The sequence below is a fragment of the Amphibalanus amphitrite genome, unplaced genomic scaffold (genome assembly GCF_019059575.1).
Source record: "Amphibalanus amphitrite isolate SeventyFive unplaced genomic scaffold, NRLGWU_Aamphi_draft 000250F_arrow, whole genome shotgun sequence".
In the NCBI taxonomy this organism is placed as follows: Eukaryota; Metazoa; Arthropoda; class Thecostraca; order Balanomorpha; family Balanidae; genus Amphibalanus; species Amphibalanus amphitrite.
The window spans coordinates 630053-650995 of record NW_024881745.1 but is presented as its reverse complement, the minus strand read 5'-3'; the positions used below and the strand labels follow the sequence as shown (position 1 = coordinate 650995).

The window sequence follows — 20943 nt, the reverse complement described above, 5'->3', positions numbered from 1 at the left end:
TATCATTGGATTCGTCTCTTCCCAAAGAATCTTTTTGGTCTTTACCGCTAAGCTCTATCTCCAACAGGAACGAAATGGCGCGGGGGGGGGGGGGTGGCAACCACCCCCCCATGTGCGTTCTAGGATGGGAAAATGGCATGTGCGGGCGAGGGCTAGAGGAGGCCCTGGCGTGGTTCGTAAATTAGCGCTTCTGAGTGCCATTGGAGGCCCCTAGTTGCTTGGAGGCCCCCACTAAATGGAGGCCCCCTTGGACATTTGGGACCCCAATGGTGATGTCAAAGTTTCACCCATGGTACAACCTAAATCCCGGTCGTTTATTTACATTCTCCTTTTGAATGCATCGTGTGCTCGCGCTCTAGCCATTGATGTTTCTTGCACTGTGTAACTGGCATGTGTAACTGGCGGCCCCCTATTGCGCTCTCCGACCCGCTAAGGCGGAGTCGTTGAGAGCCAACGCCGACTGGCAGCCAAGGTGTTTACGCCTGTGGTCGCCGGGCGCCCCTCCCCAGCACGGGGCCGTCATTATCCCTTCCCTTTTACCTCCTACACATTAGATTAAACAACTGTAGGGGTTTTTCCCCGCGCTCTTTGGCTTCAGCGCGGGGTTTTCCCCTTTGCAATAGGCGTCAGGTTTTTTGTTATTTAGGACTTTTTCCCTGACCAATACACCCCACACCAGTACACTGACACCTTACACAAGTGTATGAATATGTGATGTAAATAAATGTTACCGTTTCTTCATCTGTGTTTTGTTCCGGCTTTTTCGGCACTTCGGCAAAAGTAAGTTCCCCCATTAGATTTGCTCACACACACTAAGGATAGGCTCCCACGTTGCTATTGCTTCCGGGTTCACATAAACCGGCCTAACGTAAAACTTTGTTCCTGGCCAAAATTGCCAGATGTAATGACCCCCGGCTCCAGACTGGCTTTAGGCTGGCGGAGCAAAAAAAAAAAGCAAATTCTTGAGCGGAGGAGTGACCTGCCGAAGAAACTCCAACTGCAAGCTTGATATGGAACAGACTATACCTATGGTTTGTTCCTTCCCTAGTCGACTACATACAGAATGATGTTCCACCCCTCAGAAGCTATCAGTTGACCGGAACGCTAAGTTGTGCCGTTTATCACGCAATTAAGCGTGTCGATTGTGAGCATTGGGACAAAGCTATAATTTGTGAACTCAGCCCGTGTGATGCGGCACAGCCTACCACCCCAGGCAAATAATTGCCTGTGAAAAGTGGAACATCATTCTGTAGTCGACTATACATCCCCACATGCTCAAAACTCGTGGTACAAAAGTACACACGTATATTTTGCCATATTTTTAATATATTTACAAACCCATTGCCATCCTAGACCTCTATGACCAACGATGATATTCAAAATAGATGCTGGTCCACAGTCAGAGGGCCACATCTGATTTTACGGGCGTGGTGGACCGAATACCGGTCTTTGGAAATTTGAATGGAGCCAGAGGCCAGCTCTACACTGGTGAACTGTGGACAGTCACCGGTGGACTGTGGACAGCCGTCGGTGGACTGTGGACTCTGCAGGTGGACTGTGGAAGCAGTGTGGCCGGCGGTGCCGGCTCCTGGCCTCCTCTGTATATTTACTGGTACCTGTGGAGAAACAGAGGGGTCAGGTCAGACTTGTTACAAACGTGATAAAGGGATTATTATACCGAGTCAGATGCTTGATAGAGGGCTCTGACAGAGTTACAGTGATGTAGGGGTTAAAGGGACTATCCCACCTTCTAAAATGTTGTTAAAACCAGTTAAATTGTGCCCGACTTTATAGATTGGATGACCAGGAACACGGTTCTGGCATTTATTTTTCATTAAACATCTTAGGCTTCCCATATTCCAAACACAAACTTTCAAATATGTGACGTCACAGCCCAACATTACCTCCTTCCCCAGGCCTGCACATTACTGTCATAAAGCTGATTCTTTTTACTCTGTAGGCACCACAACAAAGTTCGGACCAAGTTTTAAGCGATTTTTCAACGAACAAACCCATTTAAATCAGAATGACTAAACGAGGTGACGTCACACTAACGGTCGCTCCATGTTGAAGATAGGGCCTTGTACAAGGCCCATTTTCAAATGAAGTGAACGAATTTCTTCAACACCAAGAGGCCGCGGGGGTTGCAACCTAGATAGATAGTGGTTTCTGAACCTCGCCTCAAACTTGGCTATCTCAACTCAAACCCCATGTTAAAGGTGGGATAGTCCCTTTAACATTGAGGTAGGGCATTGATGGAAGGCTGTGATGGTAAAAACTCAAACGGCATCTAATCTAAACGGTATAGCTTAGTTTGTCTAGGCTAAACTCCTGGTTGAATCTTTCTGAGATTTACTCAGTGACCTTAAAAAACGTAACTCCCGTCCCCCTGTTCCGTCCCTAGCTGTCCCCTCAATCCCACCCCTGTCCCCTCCCAGTACTGACCCACTGTCCCCTCCCAGTACTGACCCACAGCCGGGCACCAGGGTGGCGACCTCTGTCCACTGTCCCTCACTAACCGTACTGTCCCCTGTCCTGTCCCCTATCTGTACTTACTGACCCTAACTGTCCCCTCAATCCCACCCCTGTCCCCTCCCAGTACTGACCCGCAGCCGGGCACCAGCGCAGCGTCCACGCAGGTGAGCGAGTTCTCGTCGACGGCGGTGCCCTCCTCACAGCGCGTCAGGCGGGGGTAGTAGTTGACACAGGTCACCAGCCGGTCGCACTGGCCGGTGGCGAACCGAGGGAACTGACCGAAACGCAGCGACGCCGAGCTGGCGGGGATCTTCTCCGGGCACGAGTAGCCCACCAGCTCTGTGGGGAAGGGGGGGGGGGGGGGGTCAGCATGATACCTTAGTCCGCAATCAGGTAAAAGTAAACTACGTTGAGTATTTTTAGCTTTCAGCATCTTAGAGAAAAGGAACATGAGAACGACAAAATAAAATAGAAAGGGATCCTTCTTGAATCTGGGAAGCTTCAGTGAACGGATTCCCCCTAACCCCTTATACCTACTCTCCAGCAGCGACCGCCAGGGCTCTGGAACCGGGTTACAGGACGATTTGCCGAACTGCGTTTTGCCGAATGCTTATTCGCCGAATGTCAATATGTCGAATGCATTTTGCCGACGTGTCTTTTTAGTTTTTGCCGACGTGTCAAAAAGGCGAAGTGCTAAAAGTCGAAATGCAATTAGCCGACATGCCTTTTTGCCGACGTGCAAAGAGTCGAAACTGTCAATTTGCCGAAATGCTAATTTGCCGAAATGTCAATTTGCCGAAAAGTCAATTAGTCGAAATGCCAATGCGCCGAAATGCTAGTTTGCTGAAATGCTAATTTGTCGAAACAAATTTACATTTCGGTAAATTTACATTTCGGCAAATTTACATTTCGGCAAATTTACATTTCAACTAATTGACATTTCGACTAATCAACATTTCGACTAATCAACATTTCGGCAAATCGCATTTCGGCAAATTTACATTTCGGCTAACAAGTATTTCGGCAAATTGGCATTTCGGCAAAAAGGCATGTCGGCAAATGGCACCTCGACTTTTAGCATTTTTGACACGTCGGGAAAAAGCACATCGGCAAAATGACATTCGGCGAACTGCATTCGGCAAAATGACATTCGGCAAATCGCCTTTCGGCTATGTATCCGGATACCCTGGAACCGTGCTGCTAGTGCTGCCACCTGTGCCACAGATCGGTGCTGCCACCTGTTATAGCTCAGCTCGGCGCCCGGTGTCTACTCGGTACTCACGCTCAGCATCTCCGACGGAGCACTCAGGCAGCAGGTCGGGCCAGTTGCAGGAGTGGGTGCGCTCGTCGTAGGCCAGTCCCTCGGCGCACAGCTCCGGCTGCGGCTGGCCGTAGGCGCACTTGACGAAGTAGTCGGTGCAGCCCTCTCCTGACGGGAAGAGGCCGAAGCTGTAGGGGCAGGCGCCGCCGTCCCGGGAGGCCTTCACTGAAAGAGAGGGGCGCAGCGGTTAGCGATGGATCAGGATTACTTGCTGGATAGAAGGACAACCGACTGGTCAGGAGGGTAATTGATTGGTCATGTGGGTAACTGACTGGTCAGAAGATTAACTGACTTGTCTAATCACAAATGAGAGGATGATAAGAGCGAATAAAAATAAATACTCCGGTTGAACTCAGTCAACGGGAGTCCACCAGCGCGGCGGCGGCCGCCTATGGTCCACACAGCTACGACAATCATTTTATATAGAATGACACAATCGGCATTTACTAATTCACACCAACATTCCTATAATTTCAAAATTCAAGGGCAACACACGAAAGCAGCCCGTTCCCTTCTTTGGCCTTGGTGGTTGAAACATCGAAACTCCACGGCAAATTGGCCCATTGTTCATCAATTGACAAAGGCTGGCTGTGCTATCATAATCATTCGAATACCCAGTTCTGAGTTCCCGCACTTGGCATAAAACGCATTCAAACTTTTAAGATTGCACAATATCCGAGATTGAGCTGGAGGTTATTGTTCCAATCAGACTTGTGCCGTGACCAAAAATCAAGATCCAGGATCCTCAAGGTCCCACGGCAAATTCAATTTCTAGAATCCAAGGTTTCCAAGGTCCCACGGCAAATTCAATTTCTAGAATCCAAGGTTTCCAAGGTCCCACGGCAAATTCAATTTCTAGAATCCAAGGTTTCCAAGGTCCCACGGCAAATTCAATTTCTAGAATCAAGGTTTCCAAGGTCCCACGGCAAATTCAATTTCTAGAATCCAAGGTTTCCAAGGTCCCACGGCAAACATACATTGCAGGATCCACAGTCCCCAAGGTCCCACGACAAGAATGTATTGCAGGATCCACAGTCCCTAGGGTCCCACGACAAGCATGAATTTCAGGATCCACAGTCCCCAAGGTCCCATGATAAGTATACACTTCAGAGTTCAGGGTCCACAGTCCTCAAGGTCCCACGGCAAGAATACATCTCAGGATCCAAAGTATTCAGCGTCCCACAACAAGAACTTAAACTAACATTCTGATGAGCAGGCTTACTTCTAAATATTCTGCCAACAGATGCCCAGCAACATTGAAAGGGGCAGAACCTATGCAAACTTGTGGTGGTTTTATCATTTACCAACATACTACATAGGTAGGGGGAGCTTCAACACAAGTCAAAGTCAAAGATGAATCATGATATCAATCTCTCCTTCTTTAACCGGACAAATTCATAAAAATATAGGTAGGTAATAGGTACCTTGCATTTGTATTGTCATGTTCTTTCAAATCAATCTTACCTGATCATTAGGAATGTAGGATAGCACCTTACAGTTATTGAAGACAGAAATCCAAGTATTCTTTCAGGCAAGATAAAAAACCAGAAATAAAACCTACAGGCTTCAAAAAATGGAAAATTGAATTGGATAGGTATATGCTTTCGATTTTCTGCACATTCAGTTACATAATACCTAGAGCTCTGTTCGCACCCCGTTTATTTATCAGCAGGCTGCGACCATGCTGCTAACTTCTTGGCTCCTCATTGGTCGAATTCAAGTGGTCTATTCGTTAGACCAATAAGAGGCCAAGCCGCGCCAGCAATAACCGACAGCACGCTGATATAAAAACAGCGACCGAGCAGGGCCCTGGATATGAGTATCAGCGAGCGCAAACCTTACTTACTGTTCATTCACATTAGGCTCTGAACAAAATTCCATCTGACAATTTTTTCGTCAGACGGTTCTTCGTCGGCAGATTTTCGTCTGACTTTTTCGTCTTGCATTTATTCGTCTACGAATTGATTTGGTGCATTTTTCGTCGGAGTGTTTTACTGTCCGGCATTTTTTCGTCTGGACGAGGCGGAAAATGTCCTTACGAAAAAAATGCGCGGACTTAAAAATGCACAGGCGAAAAATTCATAGACGAAAGTCTGCAGACGAAAATCTGCAGACGAAAAACTGTCCGACGAAAACCTGCTAAACGGAAAAGTTGAACTGTCATGCTCATGGAATCATTGCTTATATTGGATGCTCATTGCGCAATGGTGATTTGATGACTTGCAAATCGAATAAGTTTGACACTTGCTTGGTCAGTGGGTCAGGGCAGCTTCCAAGTAGCTTCAAGCCCGGCATATCACAACCCAGAAAACAAGGCCCAGAAAATATGTGAGGTGAGATTAGAAAAGAACTTTCCAAACCACCACTGCCCACTGTTTGACAGTTTCATAATCCATAACATTGATGATGTAAAAAGCTACCATGTCTCTTGTTCCAGTTCTGCCTCACAGCCATGACAATGATTTGGCTCTGTATATGTCTACACAGTCTGGTTCATTTTCTCTTCATGTATCTATCTTAGCCCCTTGCAGCTGGTCGCTCAGCGGCTCACGCTCAACCATAGATATTTACTGAAGTGTTTACAGACAAAACCTAGTGCAGGGTCCTTAGTGGCCATGTGCAACATAAACCTCATGGTCCAGCTTCCAGGATTCTTGAGGTCCCTCAAGAATATGATGGTATAGATCCAGACCCTTCTCCGAAGATCCCATGACAAATAATAAAACTGGGACTGAAGGTCTGCATTCTGCAGGGTCTTGCAGCATATCAAAATTTTGAGGTCCTGACCCCCTGGGTTTCCATGGTTTCAGGGTTTCCATGGTTTCACGGCATATGAAATGTTGAGGTCCTGGGTTTCTATAAGGTCTCATGTTGATGTCACATGAAATGTTGATGTCCTGGGATTCCAAGGTCTCGCGGCATATGCAAATGTTGAGGTCCTGGGATTCCAAGGTCTTGCGACATATGCAAATGTTGAGGTCCTGGGATTCCAAGGTCTCGCGGCATATACAAATGTTGAGGTCCTGGGATTCCAAGGTCTCGCGACATATGCAAATGTTAAGGTCCTGGGATTCCAAGGTCTCGCGGCACATTGATGTTTTAAGGTCCTGGGTTTCCAAGGTCTCACGACTAAAATGACAATGCAAGGTCCAGGATCCATCAAGGTCCCAGACCTTGGACTCTGCGAACCCTGGATCTCGGACCTTTTTGGGACCTTGGCACAAGTCTGGTTCCAATTCTTCGTCGGTATGATCACACTTTTGCTGTAGATAGAGTGGTCTACAGATTCGCTGTCCCGAAGAGAGAGAGAGAGAGAGAGAGAGAGAGAGAGAGAGAGAGAGAGAGAGAGAGAGAGAGAGAGAGAGAGAGAGAGAGAGAGAGAGAGAGAGAGAGAGAGAGAGAGAGAGAGAGAGAGAGAGAGAGAGAGAGAGAGAGAGAGAGAGAGAGAGAGAGAGAGAGAGAGAGAGAGAGAGAGGAGAGAGAGAGAGAGAGAGAGAGAGAGAGAGAGAGAGAGAGAGAGAGAGAGAGAGAGAGAGAGAGAGAGAGAGAGAGAGAGAGAGAGAGAGAGAGAGGAAGAGAGAGAGAGAGAGAGAGAGAGAGAGAGAGAGAGAGAGAAAAAAAATACACAGCCCATCCACACTTTAGCCAGCAGGCATGTTTAAATTTGCATATGACAGAGATTTCACGACGCATTGCTTTTTGCCACGAGCATTTCTACCAAAACGCACAGCGCTGTTATGCACTGCCCAGCCCCAGCCCCAGCCCCAGCCACAGCCACAGCCCCAGACCAGCCCAGCCCAGCCTAGCCTGCAGCTCAGCCCAGCGCCCACCACAGCCAAGCCCCAGCCCAGCCCCCGCCTCAGTCAAGCCCCAGCCCAGCCCTCAGCCCTTGTCCAGCCCAGCCCTCAGCACTTGTCCAGCCCAGCCCCAGCCGCTCAGAGGCCGCCCGGCGCCACGCCACAGCTCGAGGTCACAGAGGCTGCGGGCCGCCGCACCGCTCCGGCCCGCGCCGCGTCGAGGTGCCGCTCTCTGAAGGTCGCCGCCGACCACACCCGGACCAGGGCCGGACCAGGGCCGGTCCGCAGACCGTCTACGGTCGGACCACGCCCGGACCACGCACGGATCACGGACGGACCAGGACCGGACCACGGACGGACCACGTGTACGGACCACGCTCGGACCACGGCTATTCAGAAACTTTTGTTTCAATTGAATAACTAGTATGGCAAATATATTGTTGTTCGTATCCTCGAAAGATATATTCTAGCAATTCCAGTGTCATTACAAGCACGGCTTTCATATAAGAAAGTTCAGGGGCGAGGTTTCTGTCGTTAAGCTTGCAGCCGAGTTAGCGTTAATTGTGGTGCTCTAATTACTGTTGGCTGTCGGAGTGAGAGCACTTTCTCCCTGTTCCTGCTGCCGTGAGCCGCCAGCTGAGACCTCGCCCAGGGCGTGCTCTTGACACACTGCGGGCGCACGAGAGCTCGAGCTGCCTCCCCTTCCCCCCCCCCCCCCACCGTCCACAGCTGGGGGCTGTAGATCACTAGCAGAGATAGAGGTAGGTAACGGCACTAGCCGGCACGAGAAGCAGCGGTCCGGTCCCGCAGCTCAACCGAGCGGCAGGGGGGTGGGAGCGGCGCGATACAGAATGACGGAGGAACAGGCGAGCGGTGCTCTCTCTCTCTCTCTCTCTCTCTCTCTCTCTCTCTCTCTCTCTCTCTCTCTCTCTCTCTCTCTCTCTCTCTCTCTCTCTCTCTCTCTCTCTCTCTCTCTCTCTCTCTCTCTCTCTCTCTCTCTCTCTTTCCGCTCTCTCTTCTTTCTGTCCATATATCTCCCTCTTTCTTTCTCTCTTTCTCTCTCTCTTTCTCTCTCTCTCTCTCTCACTCTCTCTCTCTCCCTCCTCTCCTCCACGTTGTTCTGATTTATGTCGGTTCACCTCCTTTTGGGTGAGGGACCGTTACTGGCGATGGACCGACGCCGGTATCGGAATACAATCAGCAGATCCACGGCAATCGTTCCATTGACGTGAGAGGAGAACTGCTAGTTCAATGAACGCTGGACACCGTATCTGTCAGAGAAGATTTTGGGTGTGTAGTAAGTTTGCTTCAACAGCTCAGCATGTCAAACTAGCACTTATCACTCGAAGTGGCCGAGGCTGAGGAAAATTGAAGGCTTCTGAGACAATGTGAATAATAACGAACACCAGTTGCGGTGCTCTGGTTTCGAAAGACCTGCTTTCTTTTGCGGCTGATATCGGGGCAATGTCTGAGGCGCAGTGTAAGAGGTACGTGAGACATTTGGACATGTCTCATGTATGATGTAAGATCAGTCAGCCTTCATGCGCACCACCGGCGGCAATGGAGAGGCAGCGGCTCCGTTGGTCAGTCCTGACAGCGTGACAAAGTGACAGTCCCTGACAGCACAACAGCCTGTCAGTACCGAACCGATAGTCTTCCAGTCCCACAGCCATGATTGACTGGCCTGGGCAGATAGAGACGCAATGATGAGGCCGCATCAATACGGGCTGCAGCTGGGATGCATTTTACATCAGCTGCAGGGCAGGCTGTGAGGGCGGACTGCATTGCATCGCCCATACCAATTACCGCTTACCGCTGCACCCTACACCTAGACTGTTCAGACCAGACAGTCCGGTACTTTCCCCAGACTGTCCGGTACAATACAGACTGTCTGGTACTCCACAAACTGTCTGGTACCACAAACACTGTCCGGTACAGCCCAGACTGTCCGGTACTTTTCACAGACTCCTCAGTGCTAGAAACAGCTGGGCCTCATTGACCTCAGCCACCCAGCGTTTGGTCGAGCCTCAGTGTAATAAATTACATACCTACGTTCCATCTTGCACAACCTCTCACCAAACCAGCCAGCGAACGGCCGACCTTCAGCATACGACGGCGACCTCAGCTTTGTGGGAAAATGGAACTGGTTTCCCCTGACATTACCTGTTACATCTGTCGAGGTGAGTTTTTTTTTTCTAAATCATTGGAACATCGTAGTAAATGACTGCGTCCATAACCCAAATTGTTACCAGTTCTAAACGCGAAAAATTCCTCGTATACCTATGGCTTGTGCGGCTGGCAGCTAAAAAGACAGCGTCCGATTTGTCTTGACCACAACCCAGATACTATTTAACCCGCTCCCCAGTGGCGGTCTCAGCCAACTTCGCCCTAGTGGGGGGGGGGGGGGGCATATGTTACCACCCACCTCTAACTCAAAAACTAAGAGGGCTAGAAAGACGCGGTAAAAAGCAGTCGATAGCTCTCAGTGCGTACGTTTGAAAGTATTTCGGTCATTTTTCACCTTAGAGCAATATTGGGGTCACCAGAGGTCATCAAAGGTCAAAATTTGCCAATTGTCATTATATCTTTCAGGAAACATGCCGCTATCTCAGGAACTATGCTAGCTAGAAAAAGGCATGGAATAGCAAACGATAGCTTTTGAACTCTTCTTTTGAAAAGGTCATTGTCAATATTGACCTCAGGTCAACGGTTTAGCCTCCAGAGGGCAAAAACTCCAAAAATAGCTCTTTTTACGAAAAGTGTTTTTCGACAATAACTTTCGACTACAAAAAGCCACGACATTTCTATGGCCAGAATCGTGTTCCCCTCGCCGAGACGCGTCGAATGAACTATAATTTGACCTTGAAAGGTAAACTTGAAAATTTGACCTCAGGTCAAGGTCATGACCTTACCGGAAAAGGTCATGTTGCATATCAGTCGATGCGTCTCAACAAGACAAACACAATGAGACCATCCCCAGCGTTCTATCTCTTTCCAATCGCGAGTTATTGGCAAAAAACTGTTTGTAGCCTCAAGTGACCTCGGATGACCTGTCTAGAGGCTAGCACCAAAAATGACACCTTGGTCATCACGAGTGGACTAAATCATTGCGATTCTGAAATATTTGGACTATTCCGATGCGTACACATGGATCTAGAGGCATTTTCATTTTTCTCCATTGACTTGTAATGGAAAGGTCACGCCACTGACCTGACCTTAGGTCATGGATATAAAAAATCCGAGATATACAAATTATAGGCGCCCATAACAGCATGCAATCCACCAAGTTTAAAACCTTTCCGACAAACACTGCAGGCTGGACATGATTGCAAACCTTTTTTAGGCTTGGTCAGTTAACCCGGCCGGGCCCGGGGGGTAATCCCAACCACCGCAGCCCGGGGGGGCGTTTTTCGCCCCCCCCTGTCTAACTCCGTAAATAAGGGAGCTACGGAAACAAAAGCGATACCAAACGAAAGGTCCTTACGAGACGATTCTAAAGCACCTAAAATTTTTGACCTCAGGTCAATTTTCAAGGTCAGAGGTCAAGGTCAAAGGCAAAAACCGGCACATGTGTAGTGATCTCAAAGTAAGCCTTCTAGAGGATGGCAAGATGCATCAAACCGGCAAAATTGGGTATCAAACGAAAGAAGAGAATCTGAGGATTCCGAATATGTGCTCAAAATCAAAGGTCAAGGTCAAGGTCACGCTCACAATTGACCTCAAACTTTGCACTTTTTCGTACATCTTGCGTGCTAACTTCCAAGACTTTTTGAAATGTTTGGAGGCTTATCAGTTCCCTATTTGTGGTTCATCTTACGATACAAGGCTGCTCAAAGGTCAAGGTCACAGAAGAGTATCCTTGCTAGAGGCTATTTCACTAATTCAAGTTAGTAATAATAAATAAGACAATTTTGCCATCCGGAAGCTCTAAATGAAGGCTTAGAGGAAAATGGATGCCAGATTCGTGATCAGCGGGTACAAATCCATTATAAACGACCTTTCATGTGTCAAGGTCAACCAAAGGTCATTCGAGGTCACATGAGGTCAACATAAAATTTGACCTTTTCCAAACAAAATATATATCATTCGACGCGGCTTGACACGGCGAATGCGATGGTACCACTGCCGTAGCTCTAGGACCATTTTTGTCGAAGTTATTTGCGAAAAACTAAAACCACATTTCGGGGTCGTTGACCTGACCTCTGACCTCAGGTCACCAAAACTATTTTTCTATTTTTCTCTAGGTCAAACGCTACACAACCGTGCTCGTAATTTGTCTTTATCTCTAAAACTCTATTTTTAGCAGCTATTTGAAGTTCGCGTCTGTGACGCCGAAGTTTGCCTTGCAGGGGTCTAGAAAAATCGACCTTGTGACGTCATCAAGGGGGCTAGGTCAAAAATTTTTACTTCAGAAGATGTCAAATTGATGGGAGATAAGGTACTGAAAGTTTCGCTTTCCTATCCCTAAGCGTTCGGGAGCTATCGCAAATATTCGCCAGGGGGGCGAAAAACGCCCCCCCCCCGGGCCCGCGAGGGTTAACTTGACCTGGTGACCTGACCTGACATGACCTGGGGCCAAAAATTTCACACATTGTCCAAAATTGATGTACCAAAAGCTACCCCAAGCGGCGCGGCGCTAAGCGCCGCGGTTTTTTATTCACACGCAAAAAACGCGACAGGGTGGTAACATATGCCCCCCCCCCCACTGGGGCGAAGGTTAAATTTCAAGATGGCGTAAGGACGAGATGGCAAGCACAGCCCTCGCCGACCTTGGAGCACTATGTTCGTGCCTATCACGCTGTTCACCGGATGCCGGATTTTGTTTCTGTCTGTTAATTGTTGCACTGAGTATACTTGTTGAACACAATATAATCTTAACAATATCCGAATCCAGGCGTTATTGCAAATAAACCTAAAAGTGGAGGGGCCTGAAAGTCATATGTACTCTATCATACCATGATCGATGTGGTAACCGCGCTTGTGCAACAGCAGCTGTCTCATCCCAGTTGGAGCCCAGAGGAGGCTGTCTATCTTTCTCTTGTCTGACGGAGATAGGAGGGAGATAGGATAACCAGCCTCCTCTCTATCTGAGGAGGCTGGTTATCTCTCTCTTGTCTCAGACCAGCTGATCGATTGCCTGATACGGACCACACAGAGCCGTGAAGAGAATGACGGCCTTTAGAGGCTCAAGAGTTCAGCTATTCAAAACAGTTTTTGATTCTAGTGAACATGATAGAAGGCTTAGTGATCGTCAGTCTATCACCGATACAGTTATTGGCAAAGTTTGTCTTCATCTCCGTTCGACAGTACTCTGATGACACATACCTAATTGATTTAAATTAATTTCATGTTTGCAATGTTCCCGTGTTACCTGTCGGCTGTCACAACAGTAATTCACTCAATGCCCATCATCACACTCAAAACTTTTTTACTACCTCCTGGAGGGTTCATTTTCATCAAACCAGCAAGATAAGAGTATTTTGAAAGGGTAACTCTTTGCTACCATTATGTGCATAGTAACGGTACGTGGTTAATATGACCTTATTCGCCAGCGAAGAGTATTATTACCATGTAAATATCAATATTACTCTCGCGATCCAGAACATCACGAAAACTCTTTCCTTCTGGGTATCGTGACTCGTGTACAGATAGTCGTTTCATGCGTGGATCTTGTTTACCCTCGTGAAGATGATATTTGAAATGGAATCACTCAGCCAATCAGAAACGAGATCGGCCGTTTGCGGTTTGAAGGCCGCGCGCATCTGTCAGTTTTCGGCCGTTGGTCTCCGAGAGAGGATGTGAGCAGTGTCGGTGCCGCGCGGCGTGGCCGTTGGTGATTGTGCTTGCGTGTTGTTCATCGCCTATAGAGCCTCTGTGGACATTTTATTGTAAGTACCGATGTGCTAGAGCATTGCATGCCGTTGAGTGGTGCTAATTTGACCTGGTTAACAGGACCCCGTGCACGGCCACGTGGCCTAGGTTGTGAGTACGTACATTAATTTTGTTGTGATGCTACAAGTTTATGCATTTTGTTGGTGACTTTGAAAAAGCCTTGCACTGTAGTGATCCAGTCTCATTATCTCACGCAGACGGGCGACCACCCAGGAACGCCGTCGCTCTCTTAAAATATTGTGCGCTGTGCCTTATCCAATATGAGGGCGCTGAATGTCTTGTATTCACATTCAAAGTGCATTCAAGTTGTATCGTGGTGTTTATTTACCGCTTGTGCATTGCTGAACGCTTCGTATAAATTCGTATGCATAAGTGAAGAGTCTCACAATGTTCATGGCTGGTGTGCCCCTCGTATTGTTTGTACGGAAGCCAAATATACATTGTTGCTCTTGAAGCATGTGTTTTTTAGTTGGTGAGCTCCGGTTAACAGAAGCTTCGTGAAGCTTCTGAAGCAAGCGTCTGTGAGTCTGTTACCATCCTCTGGGGGGTTTACACTAAAGGAAAGAGTAAACATTACCATGTGACAAAGGGTAGACCAGAAGAATATACTCTCTGTAGGAGGGTAAAGCACAGAGTAGATGATGCGTTACTCCCTAGAAAAGGGTTCCGTTTAAGATTTACCCTTTCAAAGAGTGTAACCCAAAAAATGTTACACTCTAGACAAGAGTAAATCAAAAGAGTTTACCATTCAGAAGATGGTAAAAAACGTCTGTGTGTCATGTTACCCCTCCCTGGCGAGTTTACTCTTCATGAAAGAGTAAAATTTACCATCTGGAAGGTGGTAAAAAACGTCTGTGTGTCAAGCTACCATGCTATGGCGGGTTTACCCTTCAGGAAATGGTAAAAAAGTTTTCAGTGCAGACTCAAATTACGGTTGCACAATCGCCTCACATTGCTGCATGCTGGGATATTATCTCAGTCTTCTAGCCAAGCGGTTAATGTCCTCTTTCCTCCAGAACTTTCACTGGGGAGTCATTTCGACTGTCCCTAGGGATAGAGCAGCCTCTGAAATTTTACGGGTACAGGTGCTCTGTCCATCCTCGGCGTCCCCACTCCCAGCGGACCACATCTCTCACTAAATAGGAGGGTAGCCGCAGTGGATTCCCCCTCTTCGTCCATCCGTTTCGTTTTCTCTCTCTCTTCCTCCTCCTTTTTTCGAACATTTGCAATCACAAGATCACCGCAGTTGACGCATCCCACCTACTCTCCTTCATCTTTTTTCCGTCCTCCCCATCTCCTTTTCCGTTTCTGTTTCCTCCTCCATCCCTCCCTCTCCCTCTCCCTCTCTCTCTCCCTAGCCCCAGACACTCACGCTCATTGGGTCGGTCGCCGCAGTGGCCGACTCCCTCTCCCTCTCCCTCTCCCTTTCCCTCTCCCTCTCCCCTTATACTCACGCTCATTGGGTCGGTCGCCGCAGTCGACATTCCAGTAATAGGCACAGTGCTCGTGCACAGCTCCGGTGCCCGAGTAGAGAAGTCCGTTTTCACACCGCTCCTGGGTCAGCGTGCCGTTGGTGCATTTGTAGTACTGTCGGCACATAGAGGCATCGGTCAGTGAGGCGGGGGGGGGGGGGGGGAGGGTACAACAACTCTAGCCACCACGATGGGGAGGGGCGACGGGCACCGCCGCGCTCCAGGGCTAGGGTACCGTTTGTGCATTTTTAGAACTGCCAACACACTGAACGCTGCCGACACTGCAGACACTCCAAAATTGGCCATTAGAATCATAAGCAAAATCATCATATAAATCCAGCACCAGTTGAAAGATGTTTGTAATCAAACCCGCCCAGCAGCGGTTCGGAAGTCTTATGATTCGGTGAGGAACCATTATCACATCCGGTCCCGTAGCTCAGTCGGTAGAGTGCTGGACTCCGCGTGGTGAGAGCACGCGCTCCCGGTAATAGCAGTCCGGGTTCGAAGCGCGACGGGCGCTCGACGTTTATGGGCCTCCTGGCAGGTATGGTTGCCGTTGGTGGCAGGCCGTAGCCAGGCGAAGTCAGTGAGGGGACCGGCCGTGCACGGGGCTATGACTTTTGACTTTGGACTCCAAATTCTGCCATATAACTGGAATAGCGCGATCGGAGGGTAGAGCCTACAGGGCAGGGTCAGCGCAACAAGCTTCGCTTATGAGGGGCACTCTCCTTGTGAATCGTTCCATTCAAAAGGTTCGGACTAAATTTATAAAAAAGAATAGATAGATGGACATCGTCTGTACTCCTTACCTGGTCACAGGAGGTGGGGTCCGGGTACGTTTGTACTCCTTCCGAGTACTCGCAGCCGCTCAGCTGGGCAGCCGCTGAAACAAGAGAGAGACTGTCAGGAACTGAAACAAGAAAGAGAGAGAGAGAGAGAGAGAGAGAGAGAGAGAGAGAGAGAGAGAGAGAGAGAGAGAGAGAGAGAGAGAGAGAGAGAGAGAGAGAGAGGAAGAGAGAGAGAGAGAGAGAGGTACTGTATACTATTGAAATACAGAGACGACAGCATGCAAGAAAGGAACCCCATCCCGCACTCTCGATTGTTTCTCCACGCCCAGCGGGAGACTGCAGCGCTGCATGTGCGTCTAACGGAAAAAATAGTACCTACTCGCGGAGAAGTAATTTTGCTCCGGATGGATCGTTGCCTCCCTCCGCCGGTGCCGGGATCAATCACCCACCCTGTACCCATCCCAACAGTACCCCTCCAACCGGAAACGGCTCGATGGGGACCGGGGAGTGAAGTAAGATACGATTAGGTAGATGCGGATTAGATAGGGCAAAACACGCAGGTGCTGTTCACAGAAGCACAAATGTTACATGGAAGGGATAGATGAGGAGCATGTATCTCTTTAGATAGAGTAAGATCACCTGGGCATGGTGTAATTATAATTCACAATCAATGCACGAACTGCTAACGGCCCTACAGATGACAAATTTCATCCCGAAAGTGCACAGGGCAAAAGACACCGAAAGATTTCTCTTGTAAAGTATTTACCTATGTGAGTACCTTGCACAATTCTAACAAATAGTGTTCTCTAATTTTCAAAACACCTTGTGTTACTTACTATAAAGGATAGATCTGCATTCGACAGTAGGCTACGTATAGGCGTACAGCCCTAGCCTAGCGAGTACCTGCATGTATCCATTACTGGATGAATGATGGAACAGTGAAAGGACTTCATGACGTGACAAATGGTATTCTGGAATATGTAATCATGCAGAAACGAGGTGAGCTACTTGAGTTGGCACTGCACCGTTCTACATACATACACACTGTTGAACTTACAGAAAAGTCAACTATAATTACATTCATGATAGTTTTTACTCGGGGTTATTTGCAGCTACATAATTCATTTCCATGTCAAAATTATCGGATAAACTTTAAGTGTAACTCATGAATCATATTATTATCCATTGCCACAACTGCTAAATTTGAACCATTTGAGGAGACATCCCTCTCATAATGTATACCGTTTTGAACACAGTAAGTGGCCAAGAGTTTGATGGCTCTGTTCCTGAACTAGTCACTTTCACCTAGCAGACATAGACATTGCGCTGTCTACGCTCAGCATAGCAGTGGAATGCTGGGCTTAGGATCTCGCATTCTTCGAACACAGATCCACATCGGTATTTAGGTTCAAACGTCTCGTCTGCATGGGCCCTCGTGTCCATTCCTCTCCGTATAAATGGCAAGCCCGGGTGGAGATGTGAACAGGACCCTTCCGAAATGAGCCTCAATGAAACTTTGTCACAGAGGCGACATTCTGACTCGTCAGAGATGGCGCGGCCTCACTGCCGCGGCGGAACCGGTTCGACCCAGGGTCGCCGACAAAAAAAGGCACGGTCACGGCCTCGGTGACCTTGAACTCGTCACTGAGACCCGTCATCCTGAGACCCGTCATCCGTCATCCAGCTCTGTGACCGTCAGACGGCTATACCGGTCTGTCCATCTCCCCGGCCGGGTATCTCTGACGGCTCATATCTACAGAGCCAAGAGACATGTATATCGTGCCGGTCCGCACCCTCGCGACGGAAACCTGTCTGCCCTGATATCATCCCGTGGAGAATGTCAACTGTCAACTGCACCGCACTGTCGAAAACTGGGAGAAGGAAACTCACTCAATCTCGTGTGCACTCCGTAACGAAGGGCGCACGAGCGAGACTGAATTGGCACAGCCGTGACGCTCATTGTTCCACAGAATGTGCAAAGGCTGTTGTGACACCCGGGGGCCGGGATCGAGGGGGAGTTGGAGAGGGAGAGAGAGAGGGGAGAGAGAGTGTATGGGAGAGAGAGAGAGAGAGAGAGAGAGAGAGAGAGAGAGAGAGAGAGAGAGAGAGAGAGAGAGAGAGAGAGAGAGAGAGTTGGGGAGAGCGCAGCTAGTGATATTGGACGAATCAGATATAAACTACAAAGCAAAGATTCAATCCATATGCAGTATGCACCTACCATGAATATTCGGATAAGAGCACTTTGATATTGGAGACTCGGACACAGGTCGAGAGTAACGAAAAAAGAAAAGGCGTGCGATGACGACGATCAGACTGGAATAAAAATCTGACAATCGAAAGGGAGCCAGGGAAGAGTGGTGGCCAGTGAACCATGAAGCCGGTGAACCAATGGAGAGTGTTCGATAGCCAAGGAGGCTCGGAGAGAGTCGCGGAGAATCGGAGAGAGTGGCGGAGAATCGGGGAGAGTCATGAGCCTTGTGGAGCCTTGGACAGAGTCGCAAGGTCTCGGAGAGAGCCATGGAGTATTGGAAAGAGTCGGGAGCCTCGGACAGAGCTCTGTGTCTCGGACAGAGTCCGGAGTCGCGGAGAGAGTCGCGGAGTCTCGGAGAGAGTTGCAGAGACGTCGAACGTATGTATGTCTGGATCGGGAGCACGATAAACAATGGGAGAGGGTAGTACCCGCTTTGAAATGCCTGCTGAGGAGAGTGCTCACTGTCGAGCGTATCTTGGTCCGTACAGATGCCCACTTCAGGCAGTGTCGGTCCGGAGTGAGGTGACCGCTATGGGGAGCACCTTGGCCGGGACAGAAGTGGCCCCGCCCTAAACCCGCTGGAACTGGGTCAACCCTGGAAGGTCACCGCCCGAACCTAAGGCACGAGCCGCAGCTGACCAATTACGGACATAGATTCGCCGGGCCAGAGTTGAAGGACTACGGACCAGAGAAGCCGAACTACGGACCAGAATCGCCGAACTTCGGAGTTCGGACCAGAGTTGACAGTATATGGACTAAAAATCGGATTACGTACTAGTCACCGGTCTACGGGTCAGTCCGTGCTTTGGGCATCGGTGTTACTTGACTGCTGACCAAACTTCTCGGCTAAAGGATTGCTTTGGACTGGATTTTCTATTATTATTGGGGCGACGATATGTTATTATTATTTAGGCGTCGACATGGACTCGAGGTGCATTCCGCTATACATACATAAACTGCTAAAAATAACACAAATTCCTATTCCTAAAACCAAACAAAGCCCGTAATTTCAGGCTTGGGAACCGTTCCCAGAATCATTTTCAAACGACTTTCACTTTCACTGCGGCTCGTTCAATCGCCCTCGTCTGTCTGCACGGTGTCAGAACTACTGACCTGCAGTCTCCGACGGAGAGCGGCCCCTCACCTGTGGCCAGCAGGGCGGCGAACACGGCGGTCTGGATGGCGGTCATGGCGAGTTGTCGCGGTGCGAGTGCCGGAGAGACTGGCCACCGCCGCCGCCGCCGCCGCTGCCGCCAACGTCGTCAAGGGCGCGGCGAGCGGCCCAGCGCCCGCGGCCATCACGTGATCAGCCGGACGGCGGGCCGCCAGGGTCACGTGGTGCCACCGCCCTGAAGAGTGACAGGGTAGGGAAGGGAGAGAGGAGGTGCCGCTGAGACCCAGCCCAGCCCACCAGCGGCGTTTGAATGGTGAAAATCGGTCCAGCAGGTCGTGAGATTTTCGGAGGGAGATAGGGCAGAGGGACTATTATGCCCGCTGCTACTGATAGGTATAGGCATCTACGACCGAGCCTATCAATAAGAGGGCTAAAAGACACCAGAATTTTCTGCGCGTCAATTGTGCTTGAAGATAAAAGCAGCATTTTAACCCTCGCCCGTAAACGGCGATCTGCCACCTTCGCCCATGCAGGGGGGGGTTGGTGCGACCCCCCCTTGGCGTTTGAAAACGGAGCGTCGTAGAGCTTAGCGGAAAAGACCAACGGATTGCTCTCAACGAGATCTCGCGATTGGTGGTATATTTTTTGGTCCTAGGTCAACATTTGACCTACTTTTGACCGGTCAAAGGTCAAATTTTCGGAAAAATAGACTTTTTTCAACTTTCCGCGGCGATTGCGGCAAAACGGTGGGAGATATCGACTTGAAACCTTCACTATCGTGTTCCTTGATCAATTCTCTATCGTTTGGTATGTATTTCGTTTCCCTAGCTCTAAAAATGGCGCGTTGGGAGCGCCGGAAGTCGGCAAGGTCACAGTCGGCGGCAGAAATTCGAAAAATCAAAATTTAAATTTTTGAAATCTGATTGTATTTTTGGATTTGGGAGGTCCATTTGCTCCCTATAGAAGCTAATATTGCTGCATATTCCCATTGAGGTGACAAGAATTAGCAAAATAGTGGTTCGGGCGCTTTTCAAAAATAGTACCGGACGCTGTTCCTCTTGTGACGTCATAGCTCCGTGACCTGACCTGACCCGGTCAAGTTTCTTATACCATATGAGAGCCAATACTTGCCCCAACATGCATGGGAAGTTTCATCACGATCCATCAACCGATGTCCGTACCACCGGCAGGAAACCTCGGGCGTTGGCACTCAGTTTGTGAAAATCCGGCCGGAGGCTGTTCCCTTTGTGACGTCATAACTCCGTGACCTGACATGACCCGGTCAAATTTTTTTAATCAAAAGATGCGCAAGGTTTGCCCCATAAGGTACCCAAAATTTGGCGGCGCTGCGCGCCGCCGTTTTTACACTATTTCCGAAAAACCTCAGGGGGGGGGGGGGGTTGCACCAACCCCCCCCCCTACATGGGCGAGGGTTAATGAATGGATTCTGCCCGGCGTAATAGCAATTCAAATGGATCACCACAAGATGCATGGTTACCTGTAGGTGCCCACTGTTCTTTTTTCCCAAAATGGCACCTGTTGCATGCATGTCATGCTTTCAGTTTCGCCGTTTCAATATTCATTCTGCAATGTATATCTGAGATTATCTATTGTCGTGCGACTTCTTACCTCACTTGATGGAGTAGGGTAGTGTGGGGTAATTTGAACATATTTTTACGTCTTCTCCGTTGTACCAAATTCCAGCTCAACCCTGGACGAAGAAAAACTGCTTCAGTAGCGCAAGTGTCACTTGCTCTCACCATGCAAGCCTCATTTTTGGACGAGCCGAGCATACCTTGAAAAGCATAGCCTCACTTCTCCACCAAGTCACGG

The 20943-nt window shown here is 49.0% G+C and overlaps 1 protein-coding gene across 1 annotated transcript; it reads right to left on the bottom strand.

Annotated features, from left to right (window-relative positions):
* Positions 1-1288: 1288 nt before the first annotated feature.
* LOC122386427 (protein obstructor-E-like) lies at positions 1289-19586 on the bottom strand. Its single transcript, XM_043375606.1, has 6 exons — positions 19141-19586; positions 15767-15840; positions 14940-15072; positions 3758-3961; positions 2607-2814; positions 1289-1616 (listed from the first exon to the last, which is right to left on the bottom strand). The coding sequence occupies exons 1-6, from the start codon at positions 19184-19186 to the stop codon at positions 1607-1609; spliced, it is 675 nt and encodes a 224-aa protein (XP_043231541.1). The 5' UTR covers positions 19187-19586; the 3' UTR covers positions 1289-1606.
* Positions 19587-20943: the final 1357 nt, after the last annotated feature.